Raw genomic sequence first — 15386 nt, 5'->3', positions numbered from 1 at the left:
CGGGACTGATGGTAAGCACCAGTACCGGTAGGATATAGAGGCTGGTAGAAATCATAGAGGGAAGCACAATGGACCACTACAGGTCTAAGTGCATGGGGAAACCCACCCTCTCTAATAACTAACTAACTACATTCTGGCCACGTCCACAAATTTTCTATCCCATTGAAATTATTATGATTGTTATTCATTGAATACGAGCAGTAGCTTGAAGCACTGAGCAGGTTAGCGTAGCAGTAACGCTCTTGACTTGTATTCGGCAGTTTGCCCCGTTCGAGTCTCTGCCAGGACAAGCCGGTGTCCGAGATTCTTCTCAGTCACTCCAGTCAAATGCTGGGATAGTATGTTGATCAGGTCACAATCGCTTCCTTCCAAATCCTTTCCAATCCATCAATCATTACACCGTTCGACACTGTATAGTGTGAGGTACTGGGGGGGGGGGGGTAACAAACGCCAGGAGCTTGTAAGTAAGGAAGCTGACAAAGTCCAGTACTTGTCTATGAGTTGTCGCAATTAAACAGCCACAATGGTTCTCTAAGAAAAATATTGCAGTAGTTTTTAGTGCGTGGTTTAGTTTCAGAGCGTCAGGGGTCCTCTGGCTTCAGGTTGTTTATCGTGATTGATCGTCATCTGTCATAACATCTTCTTCATAAATTCAGTAGCGGGCGCTTCTGGGCTTGTCAGCCATTTTCAGTGCCACTTTGATCGCAGTTTCCAAACCACTGCCACTTGTATAGCCTGGACTGTAGCCCCTACTCCTCAGCCACTGAAGTTGTCTCTAATTTGGGCGAATGGGAGCAGTTCGTTTGTTCACTTATCGCTGATATTTCCTCGTTACTGTTCCGTGGCCTCTGCCACTTTCAGTGTTCACGCTGAGAGACTTTGAAGATGCGATGGACATTTTGAAAAATACGCCTAACTGAGCGAGCACCTGTGCATGAACAGAGGCAATAGTGATCCAGTCGGCATGTCGGGCCGTTCGTCTTCTCGCCTACTAAGGTAAAGCTATCCCTGTAACAGACCGTGGAGGCACATAGGGCTGTGAGACGTCGAGGCTGCCACATTTTCTACACAATCGCTCACAGATGGCGGCGAGGTTGTCAGCCTTACGTACGGGCCGCCCTTTACCCCCAGGAAGTTTCCTGGTACTCATTTCTGTTAGAGGTTGAGTCGACCCCAGGGACATAGTGCTGCTGGAAGGATTAGGTGAATTGAAAAATCCAGTGACCTCATCGGGAATCGAACCCACGACCTTCCGTCTTGTAGCATAGGGCCTTAACCAACTACGCTACCTCGTGTTCTCAAACATTGTATTATACAAAATTGTAATTGTACCTGTAGTTTTGTATGGGTGTGGAACTTGGCTCTGACATTAAGGGAAGCAGGCATTTGAGAAGAGGAGGGAGTGGTTTAGGGGAAATTTCACAGTGAGGAGCTTCCTAACGTGTACTCTTCGCCAGTTGTAATTTCTCTCCGAGTTTCTTCGGTTTCCCCCTGCCAATCGTCATTCCAACATTGTCCCATACCCCCTGAGATTTGCGATAGTCCTGGCCATGCTGCACATTATCACATCTTTCGGAATTCAACCCTTTAAAGTTCAGTGGTCACTATATGTACCATCCGTTTTTACATACCATAACTGAGAATTCTGCCCGCGCAGAGTATCTGTGTTCCGTATGGTTCTCACAGCAAACAGCGACTTTCCCTAAACAGCAGTAACCGGTTGGGCTTTGTAGCGGAGAAATAATGTTTCCTGTGAGGTACGCACTGAGTTGTTATATATCACGTAGAATTAATTCAATTTTCAAAGGGTTAAGTTAGCGCCTCATATCTGAGCCGGTGCTGGGATGGTTACGGAGTATTATATTTCTTTATCAGATAATGTAATTTATGACCCTGCTGTTTGTTATCTCTCGTGTGATTAGCTTGTTAACAATCGATTTGTACAACAAATATATGAACATCAAGGTTCAAGAGGTAGGGCTGTGTAAAACAGCAAAGGAACGCATTTTGAAAATATGTGAACTCCAGGGCATTCGTGAGATGCCGAAAATCTTATGATCGCGAGATTACATGGTCAAAATGGCTTATGCATTATGTCACTAAAGACTCAAAATGGTTGCATTCGAAATATAAATTCGAAAAGGGTTCTAAGAATGAGTGTCTGGGTAAAGTCGCTGTCATTATCACTACGGCATAAGCCTCAGAGCATGTTTTATGCTATGTCTCGTAACGTGACATATTTCACAGAACTATCAACGGCTTGGCTAAACATCCGCTCGGACTCCCAGTTAAACCTCTGAGACCTGAGGTTCGCTCAAATAATATTAAAAAAGCAACTCAGTTTCTACTTGACAGTCAAGACAGTGCGTATCCTTTAGAAGCGCAAACTGGTTACTTTTCTTTAGAAAAACAGTAACTGTCTGAAATTACACTTCTGGCATGTGACGCCGTGCAGACAGAAACGCTTTATCCTCATCCCTACATCGCGGCAATTTTGCCCGCACGACTTACTCTTCTACCGTGAAAATAGAAGCAGCAGATACATCCGAAACGTTTGCACCCCTGTACCATACTACACGGGATAGTGCAATCGGTTTAGCGACTACCGAAGGGTCGGAGTTCGAGTCCCAGTAGGGTCCAGAATTGTCTCTTCTCCACGTCGTCCAGACCGCCTCTGGGGCCCACTCAGCCTCCTATCCAGTGGGTACCGGGAGCTGTGTTCCCGGGGGTAAAGCGGCCGGGGTGTGAAGCTGACCACTCACCTCCAACTATTGCCGCGGTAAAGACAATGTGGATCTATACACCAACTTCCCCAGACGTCTTCATGATGTAATGTTTGACTAATTAAACACAGAGACAACTTTACCTTACCTTTATCTTGGGAGTGCCTGGTTAGAGTCTCAGGCGGGACGCCAACCATTCTGAGTGAAATTTCTTCGTGGGTTTCCTCAGTCCGTTCTTGAAAATGTCGGCATGGAAACGCTGGTAGGCTACAACTTCTTTCCAGATCCTTTCCAATTCATCAGTCATCCTACCATTCGACACCGTGTAGTCTGGTTAATATCAGCGTCGTGAGCGTCGTAGGAAATTACTGGATAATACTTCGAAGTGGGCCATGGTCGCTTCCTTCCTTATCCTTTCTGATTCATTGTTCAGCAGCCGTCATCACCATTCTGCTCCATATCGCGATGGCCGCCACGTGAGCTACCAGTAAACAAAACGTTTCGCAGTGCTAGGGGCAGATGTTTACAAGCTCAACTTCAATGACGAGTCGATTCGGGCCACTCCGATCCCNATCCACTTCAATGAGCGGTCTTTTTGGGCCCCTCCGCCCCCCCCCCCCCCCCGCCCCACAGGATGACAGCGGATATGCAGGCATCACTAAGCGTCGCCACTAGATGTTCCCGCCCGTCTACACAGACGAATAACCCCTGCAATGCATTCTATTTCTTCCCTCCATTCCTGCTACGTGTTCCACCCATCTTATTTTTCGGAGGAAACAGAGATCTGAGAAGGCAAAGAATGACATGGTGCAGCTTCTAGCCTAACCAAATGAAAGTCTGATTATATTCAATGAAGTTCTTTCAATCGTAACGGGGTCCACTCAGCCTCGTGAGGATAATTGAGGAGCTATTTCAAGGAAATAGTGGCTCCGGTCTAGAAAACCGAGATTAACGGCCGTGGGGATTCGTTGCGCTGACCACGTGACACCTTCTATCTGCAAAAGTTGGCACTAACTTCTCCGACAAGCGGCGGTCGCTCGGTCGGTATAGTTCGCTTGCAGACTACAGGCTACGTATTTTTTTTGTCTTTCAACCGTATGTTTATCGATCCGATTCTTGTGATTATGATTATACCCTTATGAAACGGACGGCAAGGGAACTTCCTATAAAAGTCTGCTGTTTCTTCCCTCCTCCATGAAAAATAAAGTATTTCTCACTATCAGATTACTTTCCGTTTTCAACTACGCTCCATCTATTCAGTATTACAGTCCAGCAGCACTACTGAAATCACCCAGACAGAATGTCATAGTGCCACGCGTTCCGTAGGCTAAACCTGAAGTTCACTGGAGACGAATTCGCAGCCTCACAGACTTGCAGAGGAAGGGACCGGCTTCTCTGACGTCACAACGCCAAGCGTTCCAGAGGCTAAACCTGCAGTTCACTGGAGACGAATTCGCAGCCTCACAGACTTGCAGAGGGAGGGACCGGCTTCTCTGACGTTCCTGTGGTTCACTGCTGCACTGAAAGAACATGATTCGATTTCCGCAAGTGCGCGACCGTGTCCACAGCGTACCTCATTCCTGCCCGTTTTTATGTACTGACTTTCGAGAGACTTTGCCCACCCTTAAGGAGGCCGGAGCGCGAATCATCGCAGTAAGTGGGTAGCTCCGTATTTGGAGGATCCCTGGTTCATATTTGGGTACGGAAATCGGCCATTATTGGGGCCAGTTTTACAGCAAAGACGAACAGCCGGCGCCAGTTTAGGAACGACAAATTTAGAAACCCTTTCCATTTTGTTTATTTTTCGTCTTTGATGATTAATACATGTTTTCTGCTGATCTTCGATCCACTATGTGGCCATTAATTGGCACGAGTCCAACCATGTTATGCAAGAAGGTAAATAAAACTGTTTTCAGAATTAACTTACGATATCAGCGATTGTTTTCGTCACGGAATCTACGAAATTTCTTGCTGTTTATGTTTATTGCGGTTTGACACATTCAATCTGATTTTTAACTGAGGGTGGGGGCCGGAATTTCTCACCTCGTGGGGCGGCATTGAAGGGCGTGCGTGAGCCCTGGCTCTGCTGACTTAATTTTGCTATGATTTCCGTCCCTACCTTCAGACATTTGTCGGGTTAGTTGGTTAGTTCCTCAAATGAGGTCATGACAACCTCCTTCTTTGTTCCCTCCATTTTAGTATTCACTGCCTTAAGCATCTTTCCGGTTTACGCCTTATAGCTTAGCTGCTAAGTCTTGTTAACCCTTTGTGCCACCCGCTTTAACACACTAAACTCTGCCCACAAAGTGTCTATCTGTAGTGGTGACGTCACGTGTTTCCTGTGAGGTACAAACTGAATCCTTATATGGTCAAACAAACCATGATCAAGCGAAGCTGACCACTCACATCCATCTAAGGCCCGGGCCGAAAATTGTGAGTTTGTTTCCTCGCCCAGACTCAAGAAGAAACTAAACATAATTTCCACTTACGAGGAATTTGTCTGAAGTTGACTTATTGAGGCAGACGAGAGATGTGCAGGTCCTCTGATGTCCCCACGTCACAGTGCTTCATACTGAGGAGCAGCGTCGGAAGAGGCAAAATTTCAGACCGACCAGAACTGTTCGAGCAGGCTGTCTCACACTGCACCTCCATTTGCACGCACGCACAAATAGTTCTGACAGGATGCTTTGCTGTTCACTACTATCCGCTCCAAAAACACTAACCACAAATATTGGCACTACAAAACGCATAAATTCACAAGCGTTCCTTGAACACTACGAAGGTTATGTCACTATTTTTCGACATTGGTTTGCTTGTAGCGTTGTTTTGGGAGCGTTCATTCTCGGAACATTGCATTAACTGACCGGAAACGTTGTTCACAGATGAAATATAATTTTTTTATATGTCGTCTTCGAAATCGTTGAGGAATACGGCGAATTTCCTGGGTCTAGGAAATCAACAGATGCTACAGTATTTCTTAATCCAGTGAATCAACTCGTTCAGTATTTCCGTAGAAATTTCTTGGATGTAAAATTTCCTTGGAATGGAATCAGAACCGCTGAGCGATGTTTTTATACTGCAGCTTTGATGTGGTAAATGTTAAAGCAAGTGTCTTTGTATTTCAGTGGTTGTATCCATTTAAAATACCGCCTTGTCTTGAAGTGCACTCCAGTATGAAACATATGCACTTCGCTGAATGACGTTTCTTTTGTCATGTTTTGATCAAAAATTGTGTGATGAAAAATATTTACAAACATTCGAAACTTAGATTAAATTTATATTAAGAATGAGTAATGATGTGATAAAGTGGATTAATCATAGTCTCCGTTCTTCCTAATGTCCTGTTGGATAATTACAGGTATTTATCGCCCCCAGTAGTCAAATTATCACGAACTTTCTTCGGTTTGTAAACACAATTTGATTTTTCTTGTTTACCCTTGGCGAGAAAAGTACATCCCTTGAAATTCAACAAAGAGTTACCGTTATAAGAACTGCCAGATTTTTCTATGGGTTCAGTACTTCATTATCAACGGAGTTCACTATTTCATTTCTGCTGATAAACACTCTTAAAATATTTATTATTTTAGGGTAAGGCTGTACGTAATAAATCAAGGCACAGCACTACAATGTGTCACAAGCAATATACAATAGCAAATTATATATTATTAAAACAAATTTTAAAACAGAATTTTCTTTCGATTAACTGCTACGTTCATTCTTCCTCCGCACGAATAAGAGAGGTATCCAGCAAGCTGTTTCCAGCACGAACACAGACACTAACGGTAGAATCCAGATCGCGGTGAAATCCTTCCGGGCACTTCCTCACCACGGCTACTGCGATGCTCGTTTGTTGTTACTTCCTGAATCAGATCTGGTGTGGAGTCGCAGCTGTTTCGAATGGCGACTCTATCTACCAGAGAGACAGAGGGCAGACTGGTCATCCGAGAGAGACGCCCGTAGTTCAAGAGGTCACATCTCAGTTTCAACACACGCAGCACAGATCAGATCCCTATATTTATACTAATTAGTTGCATTACAAGATTCGATACATACTGCAAGAGCAGCGTATGTCAGCGAAGGCAATTAAAACCCCTTCTTTCATCAAAGATTGACATATTTTGGGCGAGGCCTTGAAGTCCGGTAGGAGTTCACCGAAGTTTCGGAGGAACGTGTTGCCTCCGTCTTACGAATCGAAAGTGAATGAAGGAAATAAAAGAGTAAGAAGCACGCGGAAAGCATGATCTGAAACTGGAGGCAGTATTTTCCTCCGAAACGTCGGTGAACCTTCCCTGCGGTCAACAAGGAGTAACATAACATAAGACAGTAATATTCAGTGACCGCTGTGAGAACCCGAAGTTCAACCGCCCTGTCTCTTTCTTCGTTTCTAATAGCCAGGGCAGCTCAGTCAGCACAGTGACTAACTATTGACTAGACGACCTAGGAATCATGATCCCATTCCCAGCAGAAGAAAAATATTTGTCGCTTCACCACAGCGCCCTGACCAACTCTGGGGCCCACCCAGCCTCCTATCCGATGCATAACGGGGGGGCCCTTTCCTACGGCCCGGGGCGAGACCTCATCTCCCTTATACATCTCTAAGTCATGGTGCTTAATTAAGTACAGGGGCAACTTCGCATTTACGTTTCGCTACCGGGAACCGGAAGTGTGACCAATAGATACCGACACTCCTGCTTCATATTCCTGAGGTTTCGTGTTCAGATCTCTGGCCAGATGTTGAGATATTTTGTGGCTTTCAACAGTAGGTGCTCAGGTGCGTGAATTAGGCCACAACCACTTCCTTTCATATCCATTGCAGTTCATATTTCGGTAATTCTCGTATCAGTCGATGTTTCGATCGGCTATCGATTTGGACACCGCCTCTACTGGCTGAGGATTCGTCATGGTCTTACTCAGTACCTGCACAAAAATGCAGTATTAGTGTCTCTATTAGGCAACGATATGCTTGTAGGTTATAAAGGGTTCTGACGATGGTGGATGACACACAGAATTACTGGGGTTTTGGACTTGTTCCATCGTCCGGAATTTTAGGTAATAGAGGACACGACGTTTCGGAAACTGGATCTGTTTCCGTCTTCAGATGAGAAAGGAAGACGTCTACTCAGTTGGGCCCCTTAGGAAGAGCTAATCTCAATCACTGGATTAGCTCTTCCTAAGGGGCCCAACTGAGTAGGTGTCTTCCATTCTCACCTGAAGACGGAAACAGATCCAGTTTCCGAAACGTCGTGTCCTCTATTACCTAAAATTCCGGACGATGGAACAAGTCCAAAACCCCAGTAATTCTGAATGATGTGTTTCTTTCACAAAATTTTCCGCAACATACGCACTGTCATCCTGACATTCGACGAAAGATCGGGCGGCTAGACGCCGGTGTCCCTCCCCGGCGACCATCCACGTATATATGGGATTTGTGGAGAACAAAGTGGCACTTGGAGCGGATTTTCAACGAGTACTTCGATACCCCCTGCCATTTCTCATTCCACCAACTGCTCCACATTCATTAGTCAATTTACCGACACTTCACAGTTTCAAAGTCAAAGTTATGTAACAACCGTCGGTCAGTCGGTCAGTCTGTCTTGGTGTCAAGCCACCATATGGGGCCCAGTACCAGAATTTTGTTATTGCTAGACAGTTAAGGGTTTGTTGACGTTGGGCGCCCTCTCTGACGAGAGGACGAGTCTATCGTTCAGAATTGCTGTTGGCCCTCAACAGCGCAGTCATTCTCGGGTCCGAGTTCCCTTGGACTCATGGCCATATTATACTGTTTCAGATTCGAGACTGCCCCAGCCTGGAGGGCCAGGTCCCCGTATTTATATCCCCCAGGAACAGGGAGACCCAGTTATACCCCCAGGCACCGGGTTCCATTCTCGTCGCGGCATACGACTCGCAGGGCTACGGTGGAGGTATTCGAACCCGCCTCCACACTGGGGATCCTCTAACCAACTAACTAACTCTTACAGTGTCGATCGTGACAGCGTTATTTAATAACCAATTTAAGAAAGTGAAACAACTTTTTAGTGCAAGAAATATAGGTTACATTGTTTCGACATGTGCTGAATGACGTCTTCAGACTTATACAATACTATGTAAAGGAAATATGTGTATTAATACTATGTTATCTTAATTAAATTAATTGTGATAACATTAATATATATCATGAATTCCTATGAAATAAGTCGTGACGATGGCCTTCAACATATGCCGAAACACACGTAACCCAGCATTTGATGTTTTACACGTCACTCTTTTATGGAGACTTATGTATATAGGTCACCTCTGTACTGTCGAATTCCACTCAACGTACGTGTATTTCTGCTCTCTACAACAAATTCGTGACGAATAATTCGCTTACGCCACTTTGGTTCTAACGGTGCGTCGCATCCACACCGTCTGCGGGAAATTCGAATCAGAACAGCGAAGCGGGGACTCCCGGTGCCACGTCATCAGGAGAGTAGGCTCGTCAGCCAGCAACAAACACAGGCCACTTTGGGGACATGCGATGGTACATAACAGCGCCTCACCTGGAGCATTCCTTGAAGAGACCCAATTTTATGACTCACTAATTAACGGATTATCATGATTTTACTCAGTCTCTCTAGGCAAATGCTGGCATAGGGACTTAAGATTTCACCACGGTCGCATAGTTCCACGTCATATCCTGTTCATTGTTCAGCCTATCCGCCGGGATAGCTCAGTCGGTATAGGAACGGGCTGGTCAGTCCGGGTTCGATTCCAGGCAGTTCAAGATTTCACTCTTCTCTACAACGTCCAGGTGGGGTCACGCGATAGCGTAGTTTTTTGAGGCACTATGCTACAAGCCGCAAGGTCTCCGGGTCGAGTCCTGCTGAGTGGATTTTTTCAATTGACCAAATCCTTCCAGCCGCACTACGGCCCTGGGGTCGACTCAGCCTCTAACAGAAATGAGTACCAGGAATATTCTTGGGGTGTAAAGAGCGGCCGGCGGCATCTGTGAGCCGATTGTGTAGAAAATGTGGGAGCTTCGACGTCTCACAACTTGTGGGCCTCCACGGGCTGTTCCAGGGATAGCTTTACCCACACCGTCCAGACAGGCTCTGAGGCTCACTCAGCCTCCTATCCAATGGGTACCGGGAGTAAAGTGGCAGGGGCGTGAAGCTAACCACTCACCTCCATATAGTGTCGAGGTCAAGAATGGTGGAGTTATACCTTCACTTCCCCATACATCTTCATGGCGTGGTGCTAGTTAACAACAACGTAATCATTCGATAGCGTGTCCAGTAAGAAGCGTATGGGGGAGTTGAGGTGTTACTCTGTGCATCTGTAACCTCGGCACTAGATGGAGGTGACTGGTCAGCTACACGTCCCGGCCGCTTTAATCCCGTGGAAGTGGCCCCTGGGAGCTGGGACGCTGGGTGGGCTCCAGCGCCGATGTGGACGCCGTGGAGAGTGCACAAACACAATTTTGGTAGCATAACAGTAAGGCAAGGGAACTAACTGTAGTTGGCAGGATAAGATTACAATGAAAGTGTCTGAGGACTGAACTTGCTTAGGATGAGGTCCAGTGGCGAGGTTGCCCAGGAGGAGCCAGGTAGGACATCTGTCTTTACGTGGACAGCAGGATACAGCCGACCCCTTCCACATCAAAACAAACGTAGAGTAAGTCGCGACCATCAGATAACTTGTTGCTGCAAGTAATGGGACTAATTTAAAGAGGGCGCTGATGTCAGTTTCGTGCACGCCGAGGTCACATGTACCGGGGCAGAGTCCGCGAAACATGTTTCCTGCTACCGCGCCTTGTCTGACGAGGTTACATCAACTTCAGGTGTTCGTAGCTTCGAACGGAGTTGTGAGGACTTGGACTGGATTCAACTGGCTCTTTGATAGGGTTCAGTTCCGGGCTGTTGTGAAAACTGTTTTGGGGCTTCGCAAGGTACTCCTTAGTCCCTCCCCCAAATTCTGGAACCTAATTTCTGCCTCTTTCTTAATACGTCTTAGCCCTCTCCGGACTGGGCCGGAGTCAGGCGGTCTCAACCCACTGAAAGGGAACACATTTACACGATAAAGCATGAAACGTATGGAAAGTTGGTCTCCACGCAGAGATCTGATTCAGAGACTTCCGAATACAAAGCAGAACTTCGATAATCGGCGATGGATGGATGGATGGGAAGATAGATAGATAGACAGACATATAGATAGATAGATATATAGATAGATAGGTAGATATATAGATAGGTAGATAGATAGGTAGATATATAGATGGGTAGATAGATAGATAGATATATAGATAGATAGATAGCTATATAGATAGATATATAGATAGATAGGTAGATATATAGATAGATATATAGATGGGTAGATAGATAGATAGATATATAGAGAGGTAGATAGATAGATATATAGATAGGTAGATAGATAGATAGATAGATAGACAGACAGACAGACAGATAGATAAATAGATAGATAGATAGATAGATAGATAGATAGATAGATAGATAGATAGATAGATAGATAGATAGATAGATAGATAGATAGATAGATAGATAGATAGATAGATAGATAGATAGATAGATAGATAGATAGATAGATAGATAGATAGATAGATAGATAGATAGATAGATAGATAGATAGATAGATAGATAGATAGATAGATAGATAGATAGATAGACGGGTGGACGGGTGAGTGGATCAGTTCTTCCTGAATTTCATTGAACTCCATGCTACAGAGGCCAGCATGCAGCTGTCCATATAAATTCCGACAATTAATGTAGCACCATGTAGCAATAGAGCTTCAGACTATATGCAATTTGAGGCAAATGTTTTCATGAAATGTGAAACAACATGGCGGCCGCTCAAAATGTGCGAGTACTTTCACCTTCTGTTTGATAGTGCCTATTAAGCAGTCATTTTAACGAGGCATGTAAATACGTAAATCGCGAATTAGCCTACACATTCCTCGGGCTCTTCCTATTCTAATCGCAAGCATGGCGACGATAGGAGACCTCTACTAGTGGGGACTGTACACAGAGATGGGTCACTAACCTGCATAATTGTTAATTTCTGTTTTCCTAGCTTCGCTGTATCAACTGGAACATTTGAGGAAGAGTAAACTCACTAAGTTCTTCTCAGAGAATCTTGTCTTCTTCTCTTATTCCTGGAGTATACACGCAACTCATATCGAGTTTTATCTATATCGATCAATTACAGTCGATATTGTTGATGTCTTTAACGGACAAACACGCGCAGTCCATTGTGTCTCAGGTTCACATGTACGCATTGCAAATGGCGAACTGTTATAACGAGTGTATATATATGTTTGGATTGAAGGCTGTTACACTGAGCCAATAACATGTATTTTGATGTCTGCAGTTGTAACTAGAGGTCGCCTCGCAAATAATTGAGAGTTGCTTAGCAACAGTTCACCAAGTGTACCACAATTTGTTAACATAATTTCTCTCCCGCGACATGACTTCCAGTCACATGGTTTTTGCGTCTTTTCTTCTAGTAAAAAAGCGAAATGAGTCTGTCGTAAGAACATCTGTTACCAGAATTTCTCAGGTTACCAATCATAATTGGATACCTTTACCTCACGAACACTGAATATCTCAAGTAGTCGTTCCTTTGCCAGACCTCTGTAAGGTTTCCCTAACACATAACATTGTAGTGTGAATGAATACTGCCTATCTTTACGCAAACCGCCCCTTCCTAGCCCCAAGTGTCTCCCTGTTCCGCTTGCTGTGGACGCACTGGGTCGCTCCTAAACAGGAGTTACTTACTTATGGAGCTGTGGCCCGCGCCATAGCTCAAGCGGTTAGTCGCTGGCTTCCCACCGCGGCGGCCCGGGTTCGATCCCGGGCCTGGTCAAGTGGGATTTGTGGTGGACAAAGTGGCGCTGGGGCAGGTTTTCTCTGCATTCCACGAATTACTCCACAATCACCCTCACCTATCATCTGGGGCTAGTACAACAGGCCAGAAGTGGCCGCAGTAAAAGGGACTTAGTCCCACCCCACTAGCAATAAAAAAAAACTCATGGACCTGAGCCTTTCTGGAGAAGCCGCCAATTCTGCAGCTACTCAAGAATTTCCAAGCATTTTATGGAACCCGAAGGTTCATTACCGTGTTCACAAGAGCCCTCCACTTATCCCTATCCTGAGCCAGATCAATTCAATCCATACCATCCCATCCTATCTCTCTAATATCCATTTTAATATTGTCCACCCACCTACGCCTTGGTCTTCCCGGTGGTCTCTTTCCTTTTGGGTTTCCCATCAATATCCTATATGCATTCCTCGCCTCCCCCATTCGTGCTACATGCCCTGCCCACCTCATCCTCCTACACTTGATCATTATAATTATACTTGGAGAAGAGTACAAGTTATGAAGCTCCTCATTAAGCAGTTTTCTCCAACCTCCTGTCACTTCATCTCTCTTCGGTCGAAATATTCTCCTCAACACCCTGTTCTCAAACACCCTCAGTCTATGTTCCTCCCTTAATATCAGAGACAAAGTTTCATACCCATACAGAACCATAGGCAAAATTATAATGTAGTTTCGTATATTCTAATTTTTATGTTTTTGGACAGCAGACGAGAAGACAGAAGGTTCTGGACTCAATGGTAGCAAGCATTACCCGAGTCCCGTCTCCTCTTAATTTCCTCCTGAATCAGGTTTTGACTTGTCTTAGTCGTTCCTTAAAAAGGACTAACTTAACATAAATTATAAGATTTTACAATGGGCTTGGATGGGAGACGAGGAACGAATACGGAATTTTGGTTCGGAAACACATTCGAAAGCCGTAATTAGAATATCGGGAGAAAAGGGAATTCACGGTAAGATATATCTTAAGGAAATATGTTGTAAAATTTGCAGGTGGATAGAAGTGGCTTAGGATCGTGTCCAGCAGTGGTATTTAGTATGAGCGGTGTTGAACTTCGGGTTCTGTCACCAGAGAGTTATTTCGGACTATTCATAGGACGTTTCGGGGAGGCATAAATGTACTAAAGTGTCCACATTCCTTCAGAAATTAAATTTGATGTATGATTTTTAGTAATGACCATTAAGTAACCTGCCAAAGAACATCAGTCACCTATCCAGAGAGTATCTTCCGAGCACGAGCTAGAAACTGGACTAACATTGATTTCCTGTGCTAAATAGCTAGGAAATTGCCGGTAGTTATTAAATCCAAAATGTTCATCAGCGCCTTAATACAATTTCGCCTTTGCATACTGAAGTGGCTAGGTTAATTTCGATCCAATTTTCTTTTTCTAGGACCATCTTTAATATCATTCTCACGGCTCTGCGTTTGTCCCCTGAGTCATGTATTTTCATGAGATTTTGAAACAACGGTTTACAACCCACAAGTTCTATGTCCTTGAGCGTAAGCAATGAACCTCGAAGGCGTATAGGGACAGTGGAGATAAAATTTTAATAAATTCAGCTTTACACGCCATCCGCTTTATCTCCTGGTCAGGTCAGATAAATTTGTGCTGGTCCTCGCCAGCACAATGAGTCTTGATTTCTGGTCCCGTCGGGACTCACGACCATATTTTTGTCATTTCCAAGGCTTTTGTATATTTTCAAGTGGGGCCTCCTCTTCGACGAGAAAATGGGTCTGGCTGCTTCTACGAGTAATTACCGACTCCTTTTATCTCCTAAGGACCAGGTCCTGGCATTTACTGGTCAGGAGGCTGGATGAAGTCTAGAACCGGACACTGCGGGAAGAAAACAAATCGGTCCCTGTTGGGAAATGAATTCCGGTATTCCAAACCCACACGGAGTCACTGAGCTAACTCAGCCACCTCAGCTCGTGTTTTGTATGCCGTTCAAGGATAGAATGAAGGGAGTGGACGTGGAAGGAAACAGTCTTGACTTCTTTTATAATACTCGTATAATGTCTGAAGAAATAGAAAATTCACGACACGTCTCGAAGTACACTTTGTTACAAGTTACACGAAACAGAAGTGTAACCATGACACCTTTGCGCTCATTATCTGTGACATCCCGCATGAGTCAGTTGTAATAAGACAAGATGGATTCCCGCTTTGTTTGTGCAAACCTCAGTAAAAATCTTTGAATCTCGGATAAAAGTCATGAGCTTGTGATACACAGAAGGTCCACTGTCCTCTAAAGGCTTGTCGCATGATGGACTAACATAGAATTCTTCATAAACATCGGTCAGATTGATGTAAACATGTTTGTCAGAAAAAACACAAAGCTTCAGGAGTTTAAGTTTGCCCACAATGCATATAATTATTAGATACGTAGAACTGAAATGTTATATACAGAATTACTGTTTGTTTTTTTTTACTTTTCCCATCGTCCGGTATTCAAGAGAATAGAAAACACGACGTTTCGGAAAAATTATCTGTTTCTGCCCTCAGGTGAAGGGGAGTGAATACAGCTACTCAGTTGGGCCCCTTAGAAAGATGTAATGTAAATCACTGGTGTCTTCTCCCCCCTTCACCTGAGCTCGAAAACCAATCCAGTTTCCGAAACGTCGTGTTTCCTATTCTCTAGAATATGGGACGATGGAAAACGTCTTCAAGGCCAGTAATTCTGTGTCTTATACACCATCATCAGAACCCTTTAGAATCTACTTGAAATATTATATGCTCCGTGCCCAAAATTTCTAAGATTACCCATAATTCGAAGGTTGTGGCTGCTTAATTG

At 44.6% G+C, this 15386-nt stretch overlaps 1 protein-coding gene across 4 annotated transcripts in view; it reads right to left on the bottom strand.

The window, feature by feature from the left end:
* LOC111873323 (gonadotropin-releasing hormone receptor) overlaps positions 1-11955 on the bottom strand; it is a 42093-nt gene extending 30138 nt beyond the window's left edge. For 2 of the 4 annotated variants that reach the window (XM_023867961.2, XM_023867952.2), the window contains exon 1: positions 5213-6694. Coding sequence is in view for 1 of the 4 variants with exons in the window: in XM_033755065.1 (XP_033610956.1) it covers positions 2872-2920 (49 nt within the window). In the remaining 3 variants the exon portion in view is untranslated. Of the gene's footprint in view, positions 1-2871; positions 3242-5212; positions 6695-11759 lie in introns of those variants that run through there. The other 2 variants (XM_033755067.1, XM_033755065.1) reach the window with 2 other exon arrangements.
* Positions 11956-15386: the final 3431 nt, after the last annotated feature.

This window comes from Cryptotermes secundus, unplaced genomic scaffold (genome assembly GCF_002891405.2).
Source record: "Cryptotermes secundus unplaced genomic scaffold, Csec_1.0 scaffold1269, whole genome shotgun sequence".
NCBI lineage: Eukaryota > Metazoa > Arthropoda > Insecta > Blattodea > Kalotermitidae > Cryptotermes > Cryptotermes secundus.
This window is presented reverse-complemented; position numbering and strand designations above follow the sequence as displayed.